Source organism: Paramisgurnus dabryanus, chromosome 19, assembly GCF_030506205.2.
Source record: "Paramisgurnus dabryanus chromosome 19, PD_genome_1.1, whole genome shotgun sequence".
Taxonomy (NCBI): domain Eukaryota; kingdom Metazoa; phylum Chordata; class Actinopteri; order Cypriniformes; family Cobitidae; genus Paramisgurnus; species Paramisgurnus dabryanus.
Window position 1 is genome coordinate 2555357 of NC_133355.1, and position 25226 is coordinate 2580582.

At 36.7% G+C, this 25226-nt stretch overlaps 2 protein-coding genes across 5 annotated transcripts; one reads left to right on the forward strand and one right to left on the reverse strand.

Annotated features, from left to right (window-relative positions):
• Positions 1–521: 521 nt before the first annotated feature.
• On the reverse strand, positions 522–17478 carry ehmt2 (euchromatic histone-lysine N-methyltransferase 2). 3 transcript variants are annotated; one of them, XM_065284313.2, is made up of 28 exons: positions 17330–17477; positions 16769–16805; positions 16602–16676; positions 16189–16379; positions 16031–16106; positions 15708–15796; positions 15462–15626; positions 15328–15381; positions 14598–14730; positions 14416–14514; positions 14172–14305; positions 13945–14088; positions 13099–13403; positions 12784–13017; positions 12129–12211; positions 11937–12043; positions 11648–11770; positions 10076–10174; positions 9892–9996; positions 9668–9822; positions 9381–9548; positions 9166–9310; positions 9007–9084; positions 4078–4193; positions 3800–3886; positions 2946–3024; positions 1468–1643; positions 524–1228 (listed from the first exon to the last, which is right to left on the reverse strand). In XM_065284313.2, exons 1-28 carry the CDS (start codon positions 17354–17356, stop codon positions 1048–1050), a joined length of 3465 nt encoding a protein of 1154 aa, XP_065140385.1. In that variant the 5' UTR covers positions 17357–17477; the 3' UTR covers positions 524–1047. The 3 variants fall into 3 exon arrangements, with proteins under 3 accessions (XP_065140366.1, XP_065140385.1, XP_065140374.1); XM_065284302.2 differs by having other exon boundaries at positions 526–1228; positions 10076–10177; positions 17330–17475; XM_065284294.2 differs by having other exon boundaries at positions 522–1228; positions 9668–9996; positions 10076–10177; positions 17330–17478.
• Positions 17479–17730: 252 nt separating this feature from the next.
• Positions 17731–23545, forward strand: zdhhc3b (zDHHC palmitoyltransferase 3b). 2 transcript variants are annotated; one of them, XM_073812650.1, is made up of 7 exons: positions 17731–17795; positions 18644–18983; positions 20107–20231; positions 20328–20424; positions 21398–21479; positions 21650–21780; positions 21975–23545. In XM_073812650.1, exons 2-7 carry the CDS (start codon positions 18675–18677, stop codon positions 22131–22133), a joined length of 903 nt encoding a protein of 300 aa, XP_073668751.1. In that variant the 5' UTR covers positions 17731–17795; positions 18644–18674; the 3' UTR covers positions 22134–23545. The 2 variants fall into 2 exon arrangements, with proteins under 2 accessions (XP_073668751.1, XP_065140399.1); XM_065284327.1 differs by having other exon boundaries at positions 17774–17882; positions 18646–18983.
• The last annotated feature ends 1681 nt before the right edge of the window (positions 23546–25226 follow it).

The following is a 25226-nucleotide window of genomic DNA, read 5'->3' on the forward strand; positions in this document are numbered from 1 at the left end:
TCACTACTAATTGAATTATCCATTGCTAAACCTGTATGTATTTTTCTAAATAACTTTTATTCATTTTTTACACACACAAAACACAATTATCAAAATGAATTTGCATGGGAATTGAATATGTATGTTTGCTTGTTTTGTTATTTATCACATGTAAATAGACTCACTTTGCATTACATAATAAAAAAGCAATGTTTCTCAAACAACTTGCTTCCAAAACTCCACGTTTACTTACATTAAAAGTTTTTATATAAAACTTTTTGGTTTGTGTAAATCTGGCTATTTATCATTTTATTCAAAAACATACATATAAAACTGTTCACATAAACACTAATTAGATATAAAATCCCCTAAGATGCTACGCCCCGTGGTCCCATTACCATCATCCAAAACAAAAAAATAAGTACCACAGTAAATGCATATGGTAATTATTTAATACTTAAGTACTACAGTATTACCATTGTATACCATCACTGCACCATGGTACAGCATAGCACTATACTCCATTGTAAACATAATTTTTTTATTAATAAATATGCTATGATAAATATTTTATGGTATATTTTGAGATGATTAACATGGTAAACTGTTTTAAATAAAACCGAATTAAATGACCATTAGGCATTATATCTGAATACACAATGGAAAAGCCACTTCTGTATCAAATAGTATTTATTATAAGAAATACACTTATAAAAAAGCAAAGCAACATAATCTCATGGTATATGAAAGAAACAGACAGTATTTTTAATTATCCGATGGTTTGATCTCAAATGTTTCATAATAATCCCATTCTTTATTTTCAATCTGAATACAACTTCCTGGTGATATTTGACAATGGCATTTGTGTTTTAAAATTCAGGCCAATAAAATAATTCATTATCTTCTCTTTCACCTCGCGTAAGGAAATCATTCAAAGCTAAAAACACTGCGTTTACTTTCATACCAAATTAAATCTCCTCTGAAATACTCCGCGTGTGAACCATACATGTGTGCATTTGTCATACAACATAAAAAACACAAAGACTTTCAGACTGTATGTAATGAGATTCATGAGTTTCCTAAAACAGTAAGTGTAGTTTCAGGAGCAGAATCAGGACAAGACTCCAGACGGGCGAGTCGACTCTGCTCCAGAGCGATGGCCTCCGCTGAGTGTTTGCATTTCTCTGAACCGCACTGACAGGTGAAGTACTTGCTCTTAATATCCCAGAAACGATCTCCATAATCAAACCTGGTAAAGAGAATAAACATATCCTGTATAATAAAACTGTACGGCTGCCATAAATTCTTAAGAGCATGCCAAGAAATCATAAACCAATTAAATACACTGACGCATTTGCTCTAAATAGAATACACTTAGGACTTTCCCCTCAAATGCATGTTACAATTAAAATCAAACAATGTAATACATTAACCCTGACTAGGAATTGTTAATAAAAACATCAACAACCGGCACACACAACTGCTCACCCCAGTTCCTGTCCAGTATAAATATCTCTGGAGCTGAAGAATGCGATGCGAGGAAACCTCAGATCCTGATGCAACATGAACACGCGTACAGGAATGATGTTGGGGTCACACAGGTGGTTTATAAAGCGACTGATGTTGCCATAATAACGGGCGTCAATACAGTACACTTCACCATCCTGCAATAAAAGCAAAGAGGGATACATACACACACATTTTAGCTCCTCTGCACAATTCAGTTCTCATTGTTACTAGAGCTATAATAATGCAAGAAACGAAAACAATTATCCTTCGTGTTTTTGAAAAAAAAATCACATACACAACGTTGTCAAAACGATCTCAGTTCATTTGGATTTGCAAAAACGAATAAAAATGCTGTATTATGTGTGCCAGGCCAGGAGATGGCGATGTTACTTTGTAAAAAACTACACGCATGCACACATACAGTACGCATTCGTCTAGAAAGCGATGAATATAACAATCAAGCCAAAAGCATTGAGCAGTTTTGTTGAGATGATCAATGAGGTAGGTTTATTACTAAAATGTGGGCTATAAAGCGGACATTTGTAAACTTTGTTGAAAAGCGTTAATAAACTTGACAACATGCGCAGTCCTGTAGGCCACCATTGTTGTTTTGGTTATACACACGCATGCCTATACACTGAATAAACACATGCACATGACGTCACCATTCACGTTCTCGTACTTTAAACAGATATGACAAGGCATTGTACTCAACAAAAAAAATGTTTTTTACATTCAGGACCCCAAGACGCTGTTGTGGTGTAAACAGCCCTTTAGTCTAGATGCTAAGAAAAGATAGTTCACCCAAATCAAGTCATCATTTACTCACCATCATGTTGATCTAAACCTTTATGAGTTTCTTTATTCTGATCAACATTTGATAAATGATGATAATCCCACAGTTGATGGTAACCATTAACTTTCATGGTATTTTTTCTATTTCTAAGTCAATTCGGTACTTTATCAACTTTATGGTTATTGTCACTGATCAAAATATCTGTGTTCAACAGAATAAAGAAACTCATGTAGGTTTAAAATAACATTAGGGTGAGTACATGACGACAATTTTTTATTTTATTTGATAGGGTGAACTATCCTTTAAAAATAAAATTAATAATTTTTACTTCACCATCAGTTAGATTTAAACAGATTTGATTAAATAAAGCTTGTGTACATTCTGAGTCTTCTAGTTATTTTTTTACAGGAAGTGAAATCCATTTTTATATTTGTAAAAAAAAAATTGTCACATTTCGAAGTATAAAAGCATACAGACATTGTACTAACCTGAATGAACTATAACCTTTGTTAAATTTGATTTAATAGTGTTAGCACATAATGTATTTGTCCACTGTTCTGTCAGTGACTTCTTACAATGTGACTAAATTTGTCTGAAATTTGCATCGTCTTTTAGTGTGAATGAATCTCCATATTATCCAGAATGTGTGATGTCACAACACCTTGTTATCCAGGTCAAAAAGGTACGAATCATCCTCTCTAACATCAGCCTCAGCATCAGAGATCAGCTCACCAACATACCTGCAAAAATACACATACACACATTTACCAGAGGTACATGCTACCATTATTGCATTTAATAAACAACACAAACATATTTAGAGAGATTTTAAAAGAGTTACAGTCAAGTAAAAAAAGGAGTACCCCAAGGATCTATTCTAGCCCCTCTTTTGTTTTCTATTTTTATTAATGGTTAAGGCCTTGAAGTACTCTCTGTGAATATACATTTGTGGATGATACAATCATCTATACTGCAGCCTCATCTCTAAATGAAGCTTCATCAAAAATACAGAATGCATTTCACGTTATTCAACAGTCAGTGTTAGTTAAAACTTTTATTCAATTCAAAAAGACAAAATATATGATTTTTTAGTCGTTCTCATTCCAAAACAACGGTGGTACATGATAAATGGTACACTTATAGAAAGAGTAGATTCATATAAATATTTAGGGGTATGGTTAGATAAAAAAATTTGCTTGACAATCTACTGAAGAAACTCAAGCCAAAGCCAATTGTTTTCAATATGAAGCTAGAAGGAAACTACTTTCTTATCTGTAATTGATTACGTTGACCTATTATATATACACATGTGCCCTTATCCATATTAAGGAAATTGGACTCCATCTATCATCCAGCATTACGTTTTATCTGTGCTGCTGATTATGCACCCATCATTGTACCTTATATGAATTAATATGAATCTATTTTAAAGGTTAAATTGTATGTGTAGTAGAGACTTTGAAGTCTCAGTAAACTTTCTTGGTTTAATAAAGTGTTAATAAAAAAGACACTTACTCGCAGATGAAACTTCCTTGTGGAATATCCTGAAGGGCTCTGACGCCCCAACCCATCTTCTCTGTGCGGTACAGCTGTAAACGAACCCTACAACACACAAAGAAAACACTTCATTTATGCAAAACCATCTTCATCAGAATATCCCATGTGATTCATTTGACATGCAAAAACAGCCAATTTATTATTTAAATCACATGACTCGAGTATGACCCTGCCACTGGTTACACATGTGATCATGATCTTGTTTATCATATATAAGATTGGTTTTATTGTCTTACTTGATTCCAGCTTGTACGACTCTGTTCTTACAGGTTCTGTGGCAGGAACAAGCCATATTGCATTCAAAGATGAGAGGAGGCTCGATTTTATTAAACTCCTGCAGGAGACGATGATCCTGTGAGAATAAAGTTCACATGGATTATACACCGCACATCTGTCAGACCCCCCCAAACATCTGTGTTTACAGTAAATACAGAAAAAGTGGAATCATGCAAGTGTTAATTGTTAATTTTCCATGAACAAACTGAAATAAATAATACGGTCAAGTAGCTGCGTTACCATTGCAGATTTGTGCAAAACTTTAATGTTATTTTCTAAATGTCGACCAAAGACTGTTGCGAAATGACGGTGTTTCCATTAATCGATGCTAAGCAACGTAGTTTTTACTCTCATGATATGTCATTCCAAACATCACATCATATGATGTTGGTAGGTTTACCGCACTAGGCATTATTTTTAACCGGAGGAGACGTAAGAGTATTACCCAAACATTAATGCCAAGGAAAGCCCCTTATACTTAGGAATGGCAACGAAAAGGTGTTTTTTTTGGAGGTAATAGTAGATTAATTTAAATTAAAAGAGATGTAAGTGTGTTATCCAAACATTATTGGCAAGGAAAGCCTCGTAATTGGGAGCAGAAACGTATTGAGGTCAGTGTTGGGTAAGTTACTAAAAAAAAAGTAATTAATTACTAGTTACAAATTACATCTTCAATCATGTAATTAGATTACTTTACAAATTACTCTCTCCAAAAAAAGAATTTAATTTCTTATTACTAATTACTTTCTAAATCCTATTTAGTACATGATACAAGGATAGGCTTTAAATGGCTCGAAAAAACAATATATAACAGTACATCCATTATACTGGTCACACTTTAGGGTCCAATTCTCTTTATTAACTTAAAGGGGTCAAATTGTCAGATTGCCTTTTTACCTTTGTTTTTAGAGTGTTAAATGATGTCTGTGGACATAAAAGATCTGTAAAGTTGTAAAAATTAAAGTTTCAAATCCAAAGAGATCTTCTTTTTAAACGTGAAGCCTCATCCACGCCCACCTAAAACGGCTCGTTTAACACGCCCATGCAGTTTGACGTCATACTGGTTTGAACATTTTCATAACACCGCCCTCATATACGCAAAGATAGAGGGTGTAACTTTCAATCACGCTGTAGTATTGTTTTTCCGCCATGTCGAGCAGACGCTGTGTTTCGTTGCAAAACTACTTTGGTTGGCATTCCAACAGAGTAAACATTAAGAAACCAGTGGTTAGGTTTTATTTACAACACTGTTTCAGAACAGTACAGCCCAAATGTTCGATTGTGTGCTGCACATTTCTAAACATCGCGGAGTACAACCGCTGGATGTACACAAAGGCTTCGTCTAAAAAGTGGAGCAATTGTAACTTTGCAACTACACTGACATCCTGTAAGTAGCCGATGTTTTAATATTTAATACATTTCCTCACTGACGATTCAAAGACGAGTTTGGTGCAGAGACGCGCCTGTGTTTTAATGCATTTCCTAATGATGATCCAAACGCGAGATTTGAGAAGTGCAGATTAGTGATTGTTTGTTGTTTCTACGTTCACAAATGCAAACATGGTTTATGTTTTAGTATCCTTGCCTTACCATCTGTTACGTTCTGCTCACATCGCGCTGGTAAAGTTGATCGATTAGCTTAGCCATCCGTGTTTTCTGGGTCAGATTCAGGCTCGTGTTGATAAGGTAGTAGTGGCTTTCACTATTGGTTTGGATGCTCATCTTCCAAAACTTGGCAAGGAGCGTCATATTTCCGATTACGTTACTGAGGTATTCGGCCAATCACAACGCACTTGGATAGCTTGCCAATCAGTTCACACCTGTTGACACCGCGCGCTCTCACAACGATGAGCTTTGTACCAAACGACCTGTTTCAGATGGGCGGGACTTAGAGGTGCTAAAAAAAAATGTATGGTATGTGGAAAATAATGATTTTTTTGACCATAAACCACACGAACACATTGTATTACACCAAATACACACAGTAATGTGCTTTTTAGCCCTATAATATGACCCCTTTAATATTAACTACTTTGCCTCAATATACTCCAACTACTGCTTATTAATACTTAAGAAGTTGTTAATTTTAAGTATTGGTACAAATGGGGAGGGTTAAGTACGTAGAATAAGGTTTTGCAGAATCAGGCATTAATATGTGCTATTAAGTATTAATAAACAGCCAGCATCTCATTAATATTAATGCTAATAATCAACCAGTAAATAGTGAGACATGTAAACTTAAACCATGTTAAATCCACTATTGTATTATAGTATTCAATTGTTTTAGAGTCTATACACAGTATTTAGTTACATCAGAAGTAACTGTAATTTGATTACAAGAAAAATAAGAGTAATCCCTTACTTTACTTTTTCAAGGGAAAAGTAATTTTATTACAGTAACTAATTCCTTAGTAACTAGTTACACCCAACACTGACTGAGGTGTTTCTGGGAGGTTTTAGTTCATACTGTGTCATCTTCAAATAATACTCATGTGACTTACCTACTGTACATCAGGTGACCTGAAAACGCAAATAAACTGCAGTTTCGTGAAATAAATCTCTTCCAAATCGACTGAAAAACCACCTCATGCGAGCGTAAAAACTTTTTTGCAATATATAAAAGTTTTCGTGAAAATTGACATGTTTCCATTGGTCGTTTTTTTTTTTTGCAATTTTAAGTACACCTATTTAATTGCTAAAAACAATATTATTTTGTGTATTTGATATAATACATTGTGTTTGTGTGGTTTATCGTAAAAAAAGAAACATTATTTTCCACACACTGTACATTGCAGCTCCAGATTTCACTCTCTTACTGAAACAGATTTTTTACAAAACTGTCCCTGATTGGCCAGCTAATCTGGGCTGGGTTTCCCGATAACGATTAAATTTAGCACTTAAGAGCAGTGTTGGGGAAAGTTACTTTTAAAAGTAATGCATTACAATATTTAGTTACTCCCCAAAAAAGTAACTAATTGCGTTACTTAGTTACTTTTCTTGGAAAGTAATGTTTACGTTACTTTTAAGTTACTTTTGCGTTACTTTTTCTTACTTGGCTGAGGCTTGATCTCTTTCAGGCCTTGCAGGTGGTTTTTATGATCGCAAAAATGTCAAGCTCTAGCCTGCCATCCCCGTTTCTGACTCAAACTGTTCCCACTCATGCGCACAGATTGAGTAATTCTACGTTAATATGTTCAGTTTAATTCAGTACATTACTTTATTTTTTATTTGAATTAATTAAACTGAAAAGTAACTCACATTACTTTTTTAAAAAAGTAACTCAAATATGAATGTGTACATTCATAAAGTAATGCGTTACTTTACTCGTTACTTCAGAAAAGTAATATTATTACGTAATGCGCGTTACTTGTAATGTGTTACCCCAAACACTGCTTAAGAGCACTTTCTACGAGCTACTTAACGAACATTCGTTGATCATTTACGTGCGTTTCCCAAAGATGCACGTGAAAGGATCGTTCGCAGCTGAGTTTTAAGTGCTACTTACGAGTCGCTATCCGTTTGTCAAGTGCTGAAATTACACCAATAGAATGACTCGAATTTGTAGCAGAAGTTTGTTTAGGCTAATGATCTTTAGCCGATATGCACTAATATTTTTTATAATATTTTTTATTATTGTTCAATGACCTTTTAAATGTTTTAAAATGGTTCATAATGAAATATTCTTTTCCGTATTTAGTTAGGACTCGTCCCACTGCAAAATGCCTTTTGCATTTTATCTTATAGTTTAGATTAGCCTATTATTATTATTATTATTATTATTATTTGTTTTTATTATCTATGTTTATTTATTATTAGGGATTATTGCATTGTACCGTAAATATTTATTTGGTTTCTTTAATCAGATGCCATACCCTTCAAAAAAAATTTTTTTTACTGTAGCCTAGATGAATTATAGCAGCAATTGGTAGGAACCATTTATCAATTTGCTAGTACCAACTTTTACCAGAATTGTACCAAATACTGTTTCCTTAATTAATTTATGTTTAGTCATTTAAATTTTATGTCTCGTTTGAATTTTAAATATATTATATTAATTTAAACAAATAAACAAAGAAAACCCCAATAAATAAATATAGCCTACATTTAAAACATTACATTATCGTTATTGCAGGAGTGCAATATGCTGGTTGTCCTGCAGGTGACCTTGTAACACTGTTGTCTTACGATGCACTTATGAATGAACGATTACTCCAGACCACTCTTAGATCTACGATGATTTTCAAGTACAACTTAAGCTACGAAGCTTTTGGGAAACAGCCCGTAATTCTAAGATGATTCGTACGATCGTTTTTACGATCTACTTAGCCTTACGATGCTTTTGGGAAACCCGGCCCTGTATGTTGTGACTGGCCCGAATACCTCTGACGTCAGCAGGAAACGTAACGCTCCTTACCATGTTTAAAAGATTCGTGCACAATGCATATCTAACACGAGTTAACTTTGATTTTGTATAAAACTCATCGATTTGAAAAGCTCTGTGTTCCTGATTGGCCGGCTAATCTGTACGTTGTGATTGGCCTAAATACCTCTGATGTCAGCCAGAAATGTGACGCTCCTTACCATGTCTGAAAGACTCGATTGCTAACAGGAGTTAAGGAGTTACATCACCAATCCCAGGAAGTAAACTGTGACTGCCTACAATCCGTGTGTTTGTTGTAGTCCAAGAAAAGAGATTTATGTTGGAGATGATAACTCATGTCATTGTTTACTTTGGGGTTTGAACTTTTGGCATATCGCTAACATGAACTAATACACTCTTACACACCAAAGGAAATGTAAAAACATGAATCGGACCATAGGTGCTTTTTAAAGGGTAATGGAACGCTACTAGTTGAGGTTCAATATTTCAGTTTTTAATCTCTTGTTACCTTATCATACCAGCAGCGGATGCTTAGCTGTCCACAGAGACAGTCGCTGGAAGAGCAGTCGTCTGTACAGCTGCAGTGCTGAAACACAAACAGACAGATTTCATACTCTGCCATGTACATCTGTATTGTGTGTGTACAGTTTTGTGTGTTTGGTGGCACCTGCAGGTGTGTGATGTTGCGGTCGATGTTCATGGTTGATGTTTCGCAGTTTTCTGCAATGTATTTGTAGTCGGACGGGGAGCCTTCGTCATCCACACCGTTTACACACGGGATCGGGACGTTCTCGTACCCTTGTGCTACATCACTAAGGAAACGCACACAGTCAGGTTTCATTCGGAGTGAATTTTTACGAGACGCAAATCTCGAGCACTGACCTGCATATGATCCTCTCTGTGCGTACGACACGATTGGCTACTCCTCTACGCAACTTCCTGTTAATCTGGAGCGCCACCCAGACTGGCGTGTCACAGCGGGCGAGGGAAAGGGGAGTGTCTCCCTCCTTATTCATGATGTCGATGTCAGCGCCCCGTGAAAGGAACAAACTTAAAATTAAAAGACACACGACAGACAAACAGATAAGATGCATAAACGTGTCTCTTCTTCTTTTTAGTTTAATGTTTAGTTAACAAGCATTTCGTCTAGCTGCTGGGTTTTGACTCACGTGACACAGTCGATGTATCCCTCTCGTGCGGCGATGTGTAGCGGCGTGTCTCCATGCATATTTACATATGAGAGAGGACAGCCTGCATTGAGAACCAGCTCTGCTATCTCAGCGCTGCCCGCAAACGATGCCCAATGAAGGCAAACGTTCATTTCCTGTACGGACAAAAAGACAGCGTCACAAACAGAGACGGAGGATATTAAGACGGCATATGAGACATTTACCTTATCTCTGAGCGTGACGTCCGCTCCTCTGTTCAACAGAGCTCGGATGATATCTATGTGTCTGTGTTCAGCCGCCCAGATGACGGGCGTCCAACCGCCGCTGTCCTGCAACACAGAGACGTGAACATTACATCAGAAATCTTAAACTGAATTCAGTCATACTTAGAGAAAGTCTGATCCACACCTGTGCGTTAATGTCCACCTGTCCAGTGCTCAGTAACAGATTCACCACCTCAAATGTTCCCATTTTAGCAGCATGATGAAGCCCAGTAGAACCGTCTTCCTCCTCAAAAACAAACACATAAAGCTTTAACCCTTACTGTCCCACAGGTGGGACGCTTGGAATTAGATATTTAAAACATTCATTTCTTAATCTTAACCAGCACGAATCTTGATAAACTGTATATGGTTGGAAAGCTCTCATATTTCATCACCATTTTGCAAAATAATGATATAGTACGAGTAATTTTTTTTAATGTCACCGGCCAACAAGTGAGCCCAAGTTGTTTTTAAATATTTATTATAAGATAACCTGAAATAATTTTGACAAACTATATATTGTCGGAAAGCTGTAAGAACGCAGTTTCAAATTTCAAGGTCATTTGATGATAGAAATTTAGTTTTAAATAGTTACCCTGTAACTATTATATATATTATAATTGTAATTTTCTATCATAAATCTTAAAAAAAATCTTGACAACCTATATATCATTAGAAAGCTCTAAGAATGTAGTTTTCATATTTAATAGTTCAAATGAAGTTCATATTTTAAAGCCATTTGATAATAGAAATTTAGTAGTGACAGTCATTTTGTTAAATTTCACTCATAATTCATATGAATTATTGTATTATCATAATTGTAACATCTTATAATTACTCTTGATAAACTATATCTCATTGGAAAGCTGTAAGAATATACAAAAATATGTATTTCAAAACCTTTTTCATTTATAATTGATAATATAAATGATAGTAAATTATTAATTTGTGATTTGTGAGTATGCAGCAAACCACTGACACCTAGTGGCCTTTGTTGGTAAAACCACTAAAAGTGTGACAAAAACCTGATTTTACATTGAAATTTGGATCAAATTCAGAACTATTTGGGACTTGTGGCTTTATTTTTTTTAGCATTTTGGGAGTAAAACATTTTCATTTTAATGAGTTTTAAAGGTGCAGTGTGTAATTTTAAGAAGGATCTCTTGACATAAATGCAAAATATTATACAAAACTGTATGATCAGTGGTGTATAAAGACCTTTTATAATGCACCGTTATGTTTTTATTACCTTAGAATGAGATGTTTTTATCTACATACACCGAGGGTCCCCTTATATGGAAGTCGCCATTTTGTTCCGGCATGTTTCTACAGAAGCGCTTAACGTACAAACTTTTTTTACTAAGTTGTCTCCGACGATGACATGTTTGTCCGGTGGTGGCTAACGTAGCTCCTCTATGCTTTTCAAAAGCGAGGGGTGAGCAGTAGACTGAGCCATTGGTTGCAATGTGTTACCTCACCACTAAATGCCGCAAAAAATTACACACTGCACCTTTAAAATAAAATATATACTTAATTTTTATGAACTTAAACTGCTGTAACTATTTTTAAATGTAATATTCACAACTCCAAACACTTCAGTGAAAACTTTAAAGCGACTTCTTTAAAACAAGACCATGATTTTGGTTAAAGAGGATGAACAACAACAGCTTTGTGTAAGGCTTGTGTGTGTGTGTGTTTGTGTGTGTGTGCTACTGACAGCGTGGTAAACACAGGCTCCGTTCTGGATCAGGTACTTCACCACCTCCACATGATTGTTCACTATTGCTTCTAACAGAGGGGTCCTCAGGGTCTTATCTGGGGCGTCCACCTTAGCGCCTGCCTAAAACGAAACACGGATGTTTGCTCTGACACAAACCAAAACAACTAATACTATTATATATTTATGTAATCAATAACAGCAAATTCCCGTTCAAAAACTCAATGTGGGTGTTGATGGATGTTCATTTGTTTTTATTTTAGTTCTGTATTTCCGTGTGCAGCCTCACCTGTACAAGCAGGTAACAAATCTCCAGCAGACCCCGCTGAGCAGCTGCATGCAAAGCACAACGCCGATTCTGAGAGTCTGACTGATACGACGGGTCGATGCCCTCCACTGAAAAGTGAGATAAAGACAGACGGACACTGTAAAAATGAGTTCATTAGATGTAAGGTTTGTTTAAGAATTGTCAGGTACATACTGAGCATGAGCAAAACCCGCTGAGCTTCACCCTGCTTGGCTGCCGGATAGAGCTGACGGGGATGAAAGCGCAACTTCTTCCTCCTGACCAATCACAGCCAACCAAAAAGAGTCAAACAGATCACAACATAATAGGTACATTTACATGCAACCAAATAATACGTCTGTAATCGTATTGATGGCTCAATCAGATGCTAATTTCGACCGTATTGAAAGGGGTGGTGTAGTATGCACGTAAAGTATGCATGAATCGTAGTATTCTCTGAACCGGATGCAGATTTGGGCTCCTTTTAAAGTGTTTCAGTGAGTTTATTTTTTCTAAGTCTTTCATTGATTAATTATTGGTATCTGGGCTGGTTTTGTTATGTGAATCTGGCAACCCTGGGTTTGAGCTTGCACAGACGTTTGGTTGGGATTATATAAAGTGTATATGTAAACAAACATTTTAATCAGATTGCAATGTTTAGGGTGCAAGTAAACTGTATTGGCGTATCTGCAATCGGATTAAATTCAGTGGGATTGACAACATTTTGTGCATGTAAACATAGCCAGTGAGAATGAGCAATATTTTTGACTGCATACTCTACAAGAGACAATAGTATACACTACAGTAAGCAGTATGCTAGTATTCAGTCCCAGTGAAAGTATGCGGTCACCTTTCAGTATCCTGTGTAAGAATTGCTCTCTGCAGCGCCGCCCTTCTGTCTCCGGGGGGAAGCGCGCTGGGGCAAATGGGCTTTCCATTGGGTAGGACAAGTGACGGTCCTACGCTGTCCACACCGCCATCACCCAGAGCGACCGGATCCCCTGCTCCGCCTCCTCCTGGTGTGGTATTTGGAGGTTGTAGGTCCGCCCCTTTTCTGACATCTCCACGGCAACGCATCCTCGCGCTGGATGAAAGAGAAATGAGATGCATTTAAAGCTGTAATTATAAAGAGTACAAATTAATTTTACATTTAAAAATCTCTCACTTGACTGGCTCTCCTGTTTTTTTGTCGTTGTTTAGCAGTTGTGATGTGACAGCGAGAGCAGACGGAAGTAGGGAGGGCGTGGCCGTGGTGGATGACGCGCTCGCCATCACCACATTACTGCCTGAAGGTGGCGCTGTGGGGATGGTGACCTCACGGGCCTCTGATGCATCTTCACCGCAGTGAGGACAGAACAACAGGCCAACGCCCACTCCTCCTCGACTCCGCCCACCACCCAGCACAGACACGCATCCGCGGTGGAATCGATGAGCGATACGAACATCCGGACAACATTCGAGAAACGTTCCCTGAATAGGGAAGAATAAAATCGACATGTTTACATTATGTAATGCAACGCAAAGTCACAAATTTATATTATTATCATAATTATTTAGCCATCACAACTGAAAGATAATGCGTTATATTAAAGGTGCATTGTGTAACTTTTAGGAGGATCTCTTGACAGAAATGCAGTTTCATATAATAATACACCATAATAAAATATAATATTAATTTTATTATCAGTAGTGTATGTTATGTTTTTAGAATGAGCCGTTTTAATCTACACACAACACGGGTCATCTTACATGGAAGTAGGTGTCATGTTTCTACAGTAGCCCTAAACGTACAAACGTGACGTTTTGTCACTACGTTGTCTTAGACGATGACATGTTTGTCCTGTGGTGGCTACCGTAGCTTCTCTATGCAAGGGAGGGGTGAGCCATGGACTGAGCCATTGGTTGCAATTCACAATCTCACCACTAGATGCCGCCAAAATCTACACAAAGCACCTTTAAATATTATAGAGATGTGATGGGAAATATTTTTAATCAAAATCCTGGATCTTACAGAAAGGCAGAAATATCCACAGCCTGGACAGCAGTGATGTTTGACCATGTGTGAGCGATGTGTCTCACACAACACCATAAGAGACACACGGCTGGACGGACGCATCGTCTCCCCTTTCACGATCAAATTGGTACAGCCCACCAACTAAAACACAGAGATTTAAAAACACATTTCACTAACATTTTTAATCAGCAGATCTGTGTCTTACTATCTGTAATCACACACACCTCTCCATTGACGCTCTCGATGGCCATACATGTTCGACTGGAGCGAGAACTGAATCCATCCACACGTGGTGCCTCCATCCGGCAGCTACACAAAGGAAGCTCTTCTAGATGTTCGGTTTCTGCATCACTGCCATCTATAGATAATATTACCCATGTGACTTCAAACACAGCCTTTAGATTGAACTAAAATATTTTCTAGAAAAGAATAGTAAAGGATTAGGATTGTCTCTTGACAAGCACACACCTGCATTCGGAGAGAATCTGTCGCCTGCAGAAATATTCAGCGCATCCAGAGGAACTTCAGTGTAGTCCGTCCCACTCACCGAAGCTGCGCTCGCAACACCTGACACGCAAAATAACATCTGCTCACATCCTCCAAACCTCACATATAGACATGCACACAAACACATCTTGTGTCCATCTCACCTTTATCTGCCTCCATCTGTCCAACAGGGGGTTTATCTCTTCCTTTACCCTTTCCTTGTCGTTTCCATGGCGACTCATCTCTCTCTCCTCCCGTTTTCTTAAGAGCAGCGAGGGGTCTGTCGGACCCAGAGCTCTAACAACACAACATTGAAGTTACAATATTGATGCGTTCACACCAGAAGCGAATGAAGCGTTAATGATTTACACGTTAAGTCAATGCAAAGACGCAAACATGCAGGTGCAATTTGTGCAAATGAAGCGGCGCAAATTGAGGATTTTGCACGAACTGAGCATTTGAAAAAATCTGAACTTTGATTTGCTAGGTTAACCAATCAGGAGCTTGCTCTAGTAGTGACGTGATTACGACATAGTGAGCGAAGGCAGAAATACGACAATACAACAATGGAGGACAAAATCATCACCACTGTATGTGGACACCTGGAGCTGTACAACACATCTTCATACTTTTATAGAAACAGGAATAAAAAAAGCCGACAAATTGAGCTTATTCAAATATTTAGTGCGCGATTGACGCAAATTTCATGCGAGGATTAACTCAAAATGTTCAAACGTCCAACTATGTGCAAATGCCATGATTTATTAGCTTAATTCACATCTGGTGTGACCACAAAGTAATAACTCTTTAACCTTTCAAACTCTCTTAAAGCAGAAAATTCTCATGAATGTAAACATACTGGTTTGTGTTTTGTCATTGGTTAAAAGCACTCACATGTTCAGAGAGATGCCCCGCCTCCTGTGGCTCTTCTGTCAACCCATCATCTGACTGCAAAATAAAGCCAGTCATATCTCACGATCATAATAACATTATGAGCACACAAAAATAATAAGAGAAAGAAAGAGGACCTTGCTGTCCGAGTAAATCAGATCATCTCCTGAATAAGTGTTGTACAGCAGGTGGAAATCTTCCTCATCTGCCTCATCATCAAGATCCTCCAGCCAAACACGATCACGCTCTTTAGTCGCAACTGGCTCCAACTTCTCCACGGGTGGAGACACAGCCAGTAAAGGCTGACAAACACAAATAATGAATAAATATTTAGATAAAGCATAAACAGTTCAATCTAACTGAGCGTCTGGGGTTCGGCTCACCTCTGACTGAGGTCTGGGAACTTTCTCTTGAGTTCCTGAAGAGGGCGATGTGTCATCTGAGACCAACACAACTTTACGCTTCTTTCCAACTACAAAACAAACAAAAAAGTCACATCAAACTAAATGTAACTAGGTTATAATTGAGTTTAAAATGATAATGGGTAATAATACTACAAAATGAGATTTCATTATCAGTAATATGAGAAAAAAAGTTTAATAGCATAGAATAATGTGAATTGTGAACAAGACCAACACACAGACACACGCACACACAGACAGACACACACACACACACACACACACACACGCGCGCGCACACACACCTGCGTCAGTGGCTGTTTTACTGCTGTTGAGAGGTTCCTCAGGTGTAGATGTTAAAATCGACCCTATAGACTTTATCTGACAGAGGAAAAATAGAGATTTTTTTACATTTATCTGACATCACCATGACAACAAGCATGTTTCATGAAAAGGTGCTTACCTGTGGAAACGGAGGTCTGTTCATGGTCTTACGTGCGCGGTGGATTTTGGGTGGGGTAGTTGCTGCAGACAGAACTGAGGAGGATGAAGATGAAGCCGTCTTACTGCCGGGTCCACAGACACTCATCTTAGCTCTACCAGACGCTGAAGATGGAGATGAGATGGCAGAGATTGGTGCTTTTACACCACTGCCTGTGAATAAATTGTTTAAATAAATTTAAACAATTTACCATCACTGGCATCTAATTATCTTTTTATTTTGATATTTATTTGGCAATAAGATTTTATTTATGAAACACAAGCAAAACAGATTCGTGTTCTTTTATTTTTTTATTTGTTTTACAAATGTTGTATAAAACAATTATTTAAGAATGATGCTTGTTTTGACAGACATTACATTACACGTGGACTCACCTGTTAAAGTTTTGCTGGAGGTGGCTGGCAGTCCCTCATCTTCCATCTGTTTTCTCTTTATAGGTGTAAACAACTCTGACAAGAGCACAAATAAATGACATATGATATACCAATGTAATACAAATCAGACATAACTGTAATGAGACCTTGAAGAATGACATGCTTACGTTCATGGCTGGAGTGTGGAGAGCCATCTGATATGATCTGTATTAACAACACAATAAAACATACAGGTTACAAATAACTTAAACCTGACAACTAACTGTCAAACCCAAACTGCCTTTACTCACAATAATATATAACTCAACTCTTAGAGTCAGGAAAAAAGAGTCAGGTTAAATGAAGTTTAGAGGATACTGCACAGACCTTCACTTGTCCATCAGTTCACTTGTATATTGCATTAATAAGTACAAGATTGCGGACCATCTAGCAACCAAATGCATTTATTCATTTAAACTACTTACACTATTGTATACAATAATGCATTTAAATGTAGTAAATTACGTGTAACGCTACAATGCATTTTGTTACACTGAATAAACTCATATGAATACAAGCATCACTTGCAGTGCTTGCACAAACTTAAAAACGTGATTGTTATCCTCTATTAGTAATGTGCACTTATAACATAACGCCAGACAAGCATATGCACGAAAGTGCACGAAGCACGCGGATGTAAACGCGTGTTGTTATTGCTGTTATTGTGTTTTATTGTGTTTTGGGCTCACCTCGCGCGCTCGCTCAGCTGCCGACATGTTGCGTGATGACGTCACGCTAGGAGAGCAGCCACAGCATCAGCTCGCGACACATGTTAAAATAAAGGTCCCACAGAGGCACATTTTATACACAGAGGTAATTCAAAGTGCTTGTGCACAAAATACATCACATTTTTTTTAGACATTCAGGTTAAATTATTTGGTTTTTATTTTACGTTTTGGGTTACACTCGGTTCTTCGTAAGTCAGCTGTCATCATCTTCAACAATCATCATATTAAAATTGCAATTAAACATTCGGATACAACAATAATATATTTTGCTAATATTAACTTGTTAAAAATGACTTGGTTTATTTTAGTTTTTAAAGCCCTTAGACTTTTATGTTGTAATGTAACGCGCGAGAGCGGAAGTATGGAGTGCGTTGGGTGTGTGACCGAAACTTCCTGGTTGTCGCGCCTCATCTATCGAAACCGAAGGTAGGGAACCGTACAACATACAAATTTTACTCACAGTCTGCATATTGGTATTTAATACAAACATTTACCACATGAGCTACATAACAAGGTGAGTGTCTGTGTATAATTTATTGTTTGTGTAGTGTCTGATGTGTAATGTATTGATGTATGTATGTGTGTGATATGGTTGTTGTACATAATACTGTGCATAGAAAAGATGTGTATATATAAGATATTCTTGTGTCCGGTGTGTGTTTTTAAGACAAATGTGGTATGTGTACGATGTGTTAGTGTGTAAATATCAATGAGACACAATAAAGTGTAGAAAATCAATACGTAAATCGCATTACCCTGTCAAAGTCCACTGTGACAATAGTGAATAATTGTATTTCTTATTTTTTCTAAAGCTTTGTATTTTTGTGTGTGTGTGCGTGCGTGTGTGTGAAGTACATCTGATAAGAAGTTATTAATGGTCACGTATGTTAATAATGCAGATATCAGCATCTCGCCACATTTACACAATCTGCTTCATGATGCATTCAAGCTCTATGTGCAAGTCTGCTCAAATTCATTTCTATAATCTGCAATCACACACACACACACACACAGAGATCTTTGTATTTACTACATCTAATTAGTTGTATCTTTTCATTACCTTTGTCTCCATTAGTGGTTAGTACACTAACTCACCATAGTATCAGTTTTAACTACCAAACCTCAATAAACTATGGTTAATTTTAAGTTAACATGCATTATTAGAAAAATCACTTTCAATAAAGTGATATTTAACTCATCTGTTTGTGCATGCCATGAACATTCCTGATGTCAGATCAGTCAATTTCTCCTGTTGTATGTGTGTTTTTGTACATCAGGATGAGGCGGTTGTGTTCTGGTGTAAAGAATGAAGAGTTCCCCAGCTAACCGCAGCCGGGACATCGAGCGGCAGGCCGGTTATCTGCGTCCGGAGCACTGCGTCCCACCGTCTCCACGGATGAGCTCTGCAGATGACATGTGGTTCATCCGTGACTGCTGCGGCATCGCGTGTGGTGTCATCACGTGGCTGCTGGTGATTTATGCCGAGTTTGTTGTCGTGTTTGTAATGCTGCTGCCAGCGAAGAACTTGGCATACAGCATCATTAATGGGGCTCTGTTTAACGGGCTCGCCTTTCTCGCCCTGTCATCACACTTCAAAGCCATGTGTACCGACCCGGTGAGTAACAGACACGTGTACGTCTGGCAGATAGCCCAACCAACAAATGTATGATGTTGGTTGATCTTGTGATGCTGTTGTGTATTATTCAAACAAATAGATCAATATTTGAATATCTTCTTCAGAGGGATACAGTGTTTACAGTTCTTACTTAAATCAGCTTATGAGCAGATTGTTAAAGGCACAGTATGCAAGATTTTTGTAATAAAATATCCAAAAACCATATCACAGTGTGATATATTTCATGCAGTTGTTTATTAACATTTTCCGAAAAGTTCCCAAAGATTTGTGAATCCAGAGAAATTCCTGTTTTAAACAATGGCTAGGTCCCGCCTAGAGTGAACATTACTTCACTGATATCCTCAATTTCCAAAGATCTCTGGATGGTAAATTGTCTTACATTAGCATCATCAAGCATCATCTTGGTTATTGTTTTGAAAATGCGACTGAAAATTCACATATTGTGCCTTTAATAGTAGAAATTACCATTAAAATGGGTTATGAGAAAATATTTTAAAGGAGCACGGTGTAGATTTTAGCGGCATCTAGTGGTGAGATTGTGAATTACAATCAGTCCACAGCTCACCCCTCCGTTTCGAAACGCATAGTGAAGCTACGGTAGCCACCATAAAAGAAACGCATCATCGTCTGAGACAATGTAGGTATGAAACACACTCTGTAGAGCAGTTTTTCCGTTCATGGCTACTGTAGAAACATGGCGGCACAAAATGGCATCTTCCATGTAAGGGGACCCCTAGCGTATGTAGATAAAAACGGCTCATTCTAACGTAATAAAAACAATACAGTTCATTTTGTAAGGACTTTATACACCGCTGATAATATAGTTGTGTATATATAATTGCATTTTTGTCAAGAGATCCTTTTTAAAAGTTACACAGTGTACCTTTAACACCAAAGAAAATTGCATACTTTACCTTTAAAGCACTTAATTTAACAGCCACATAGAGCCAAAGACTTTTAATATTCACATTCATCTTATACTGTGTTTTACTTGACAACTTTGCTTGATGTGAATGACTTGAGACTATTGTGCCACCCTGGATAATCAAACAGTGTTGAAAATTAGTATAAATGTTCTCATTCTTTTGTTTTCTGATGTCAGGGAGCCGTTCCAAAGGGAAATGCCACTAAAGAGTTTATTGAGAGTTTACAGTTGAAGCCGGGACAGGTGGTTTATAAATGTCCTAAATGCTGCAGTATTAAACCCGACAGAGCTCATCACTGCAGGTAACTCACACACACACACATAAAACATCATATGGCTTCTGTATTTATAGAAATCTCCTCTAACAGTGTGTGTATATGTGTGTTTGTTCTGTGTAGTGTGTGTAAACGCTGCATTAAGAAGATGGACCATCACTGTCCATGGGTGAACAACTGTGTCGGAGAAAACAATCAAAAATACTTTGTGCTTTTCACTGTAAGTTTCATTATGACTGCTCACAAACACATCCGAATAACAGGAGAATTACTATACAGTATATGACCCTGTCTGTCATAATCTAATATTGAGTCGATTAATCGCAACTAATCGTATGCAGAATAAAAGTTTTGTTTACATCATATTTGTGTGCGTACTGTGTATAATAATTATGTATATTTATATATAAATACACACACATGCATGAATATATTTAATAAATATTTACGTGTATACATTTTTATATTTATATTAGTTAATAACGCATTAACATAAATACATTTTAACAGCACAAATTTTTATTAACGTGCAATTAACGCAATGCGCAAATTCTGTTTGACCCTATTCCTAGCATGCACACATAGACAGAATTACAGTTTTAAAAATATTATATATATATATATATATATATATATATATATATATATATATATATATATACATAATTATTATACTGGATTTTTAAAATTGTTTTTGCAGACTTTTTCACTAATTATAAACATGCATTTGCATAGGGTATTAAAAACTTGAAAAGTCTTAAATTAAGATAAATAAAGAACAGATAGTTGCGATTAATCACTCATGACAATCATGCGATTAATCTAGATTAAATATTTTAATTGATTGATAGCCCCAATTTATATATAATTTATATTATATATAAATACTTAATATATACATTTTTTTCTTGAAATTATACATTTGAAACCAAAACTTTTATTCTGCACACCATTAGTTGTGATTAATCGCTATGCTGCCCTAAATTGCAGCATCAAAGTTTGATTTCAGTCACTGATTTTAATCTTTGACATGTACTTACTCAATATTAAAGATATCATGGTTATATTTTCACAGAATCTGTGATTTTTTTTTTTATCTAACATTGCCCAATTTGTTAAATTATGTAATAGGTTCACATTAGTTAGTTGACAGTATGTCTCGCATATGTAATGCGTTTAATTTTCTTTCACAGATGTACATTGCTCTGATTTCTCTTCATGCCCTCCTCATGGTGGCGTTTCATTTTGTCTTCTGTTTGGAAGACGACTGGACAAGTGAGTGTTTTTATCTCTCTTTTAGCTCAAAAGAGCAAACCGGTTTTGAATGAGGCATTGTCTTCGATATTGTCTTGGCATCAGATTGTTGGCATTGATCAGTGACAAAGTTTTCCAGCATCGACCCAACATATATTAACTCTTGTCTTGTCTCGTTCCGGTCTCATCAGAGTGCAGTAGCTTCTCTCCTCCAGCGACAGTCATCCTCCTCATCATCCTGTGTTTTGAGGGTCTGCTCTTCCTCATTTTCACCGCTGTGATGTTTGGAACGCAGATTCACTCCATCTGTAATGATGAAACCGTAAGTGACCTCTCCTGATCATTCACCTTTGATGTCATGACCCATGAATTAAGATTCTCTCATCATGCTTATTATAGCGAAAATGTTGATGATGATGAGGATGATGATGTCAAAGGTTAAGATGTCTCACCCAATCTATGGTGGGCACCAACTTTAGGACCAATTGAATTACAATTATTGTGCTATGTTCACAGGGTATCGAGCAGCTGAAAAAGGAGGAGAGAAGATGGATGAAGAAATCAAAGTGGATGAATATGAAGGTGGTGTTCGGTCACCCGTTCTCTATCTCCTGGTTCAGTCCGTTCGCCACACCGGATCAAGGAAAGGCCAATCTGTACCAGTATGTGGTGTGAGACGGGGTCTGGTTTCTCTGTGACATGAGCTCATCACATCTAACACCAAACAATCAGCTTTCCTCTTTTCTTGAAGATCTTATTTTTAACCTGAAGATTTCACTGATGTCTTGCACGTTTCACCCAGAGAAATAATCAATCAAGAACACATAAAACTGACCACAGAGAGAAACATTGATGTACTCAGGGGCAAAGCAAACATTATAACTGTTTGTGTTCACATCATAATTATATTTGATGGCTTCATATGACCCACACTATAAACAGTATCATTTAAAGATGAATACAATGCTTATGAATGGATGAAGTTCAAATGTGTGAATGAAATCTGGAGGCTGACAAGATTATTCCAGACTTTAGATCCATCATGTGTGGAATGGTAACTACACTGTTTTCTTCGTCTAAATGCCTTTATATTAGTTGATCGATTAAGAAATGCCTTCACTTGTAGAGATATCAGACTATAACACACAAGCCTTCGACCAGGACACGACACAGAAAGGATGAAGTTGGACTATATATTATAAAGATGTCTCTAAGTTTTGTCTTTCTTGATCTCAGACACTAATGAAAGAATCTTAAAAAAACACGTCCAGTTAAAATATTTTATATTTAGCATATGAAATGTATCAAATATTTTCTTGACAATCATCCACATTTTTAAACAAATTCTCATTACCGTAGTGCAGCATTTTACTTTTGAGATTTCAAAATGGATTTTTTTCAGTATTGGTTATTGACATGCTGTTATGAGAATTGTGTGCTTGTTTGTCATGAAAATAATTTATCTCTGTAGTGTTAAAAAGACAAATGTATTTATTTGATTCTGGGGTGAAATATGATTCAGATTTTATTCATGAATGCAGTTGCTGGATATCACATGACTATAGAAAGACATTTTCATTGTAAAGGTGCTCAGACCGTCTCACTGCAGTATTCAAACACGAGTCTTGAGTCCTGTCGTCTGCTATGTTTAGTGTTTGTTAAGCACAATGCTTCAGATGACCTCAGGGTTCACATGATGTTACTTCTCCAGACCATCAGACAGACCTTATCTTTCAGCCTGAAGATCAGATTATCACCTCAGCAGCTCATAAACTGTAGAGACTGACAGCCGGATGTTTGCATATCTTTATATCTCTGTATTAAGTTAACTCCTGGATCTGAAAGGTGATTGGATGGATTGGTTTCTGGTCATTTGTTCCCAGCATGCATTGCTGCTGAGGTTCGAGGGGCGAGACATGACACAACTGATATATATCTCACAAGACTTGACATTTGTTATTCTCTTCATTTATTCTGTTTCTCTGTGAATGATTTGCGCGCATGTTTTTTTTATATCTTGATGTTGTTTTGGGTGAGTCGGGATGCTTTCATTTTGAAAGTCTGTTTAATAAATCTCTTTTTTTCCATTTGTGTGTTTGTTAATGAATCCTTAATTGTACCCTTTAACTGAAATAATCTAACCAGCGTTAACTAAGTCAAGTGTTGTGACTAATTTGATGGGAATGTTATAATGAAACTATACTGCACTTTACTTTACAGCTTGTTTCCATTTAGAAGTTTAGGATTATTTGACTGATATCAATGTGTTTCTTATAATCTTAAAAATCTTTATAGGCTTTAATGCTTGAAGTTTTTCCAATACCTACTGGAGACAAATTGATCATTGCTCATACAGGGTTCATCAGGTCATGGGATTTCTTGAATATCATGGTTAAACGTTTTTTTCCAGACATTGAAAGTCAGGGATTTTTTGTTCAAGTCATGAAATATCAGGGATTTTTGTTTGTTCCTTTTAATTTTAGTTTCCATTTATCAAAATGCAATCCGCTTGTTAAATTCTGACGTAAGGAATACAATTCCTGGGTCAAGCATCCGCTGGCTACAATTTAAACAGCTTTTTATCAGCACTGTTTATTTATTTCATGCATTTCAGCTTCATTTTTATAAACTAACAGTTTATCCCGGACATATGGCTTGGAAATTCAGCTTTTTAGTCAGGAAAAAGTCAGGGAATTTGTTCATAACCAGAGTTGGGGGTAACGCATTACAAGTAACGCGCATTATGTAATAATATTACTTTTCTGAAGTAATGCGTAAAGTAAAGCATTACTTCATAAATGTACACATTAATATTTGAGTTACTTTTAAAAAAAGAAATGCGAGTTACTTTTCGGTTTAATTAATTCAGTTTAAAAATAAAATAATGGACTGAATAATACTGAACATATTAACGTATGGCAGGGCAGAGCTTGACATTTTTGCGATCATAAAAAACACCTGCAAGGCCTGAAAGAGATCAAGCCTCAGCCAAGAAAGAAAAAGTAACACAAAAGTAATGCAAAAGTAGCGCGAAAGTAATAAAAAAGTAGCGCAAAAGTAAAGTAAACATTACTTTCCATGAAAAGTAACTAAGTAACGCAATTAGTTACTTTTTTGAGGAGTAACTTAATATTGTAATGCATTACATTTAAAAGTAACTTTCCCCAACCCTGTTCATAACTACATACTAAGTTGCCATCCTTCCAATTGTTGTATCATAGTTTTGATGACTTTATTATACTAAAAGACTAATAATGTTAGTAAATGTGTAAAAAGGTACACTAAATATTCCACATTTAAGTCAGGTTATACATCAGTACATTGTTTAATCTAACAGTAACATTATATTGTTTATTACTGGATACTGTAATTGTGCATTCAAAAGACATCTAATAGTCATTCAAACACAGTCCAGACGTCTAAGCTACATTGGCAAAGGCAACATTTAGGCTGTCCCTATGGTTTAATAACAATAGCCCAAAAATTTATAAAGCAAACAGCAATCAATGTTAACTTTGTTTACATGATGGAATATCAGACATCTCTCAAGTTATTTTGGCAAAAACGGCATGTAATCAGATTCAAGTTAAACAGCAGACGGATCCGTGCCGAAGTCAGCAGCTCTGGTGTGGATCCGGCTCGGAGTCGTCTGCTATTATTCGGTCTAGAAGTGGGTTACTCATAGCCGAACTATATCGGGTCTAGACTGTGAAAGCTGTGATAAGAATCTTTTTTGTTTTTAATGTCACCACAAAAAGCATTGAATCA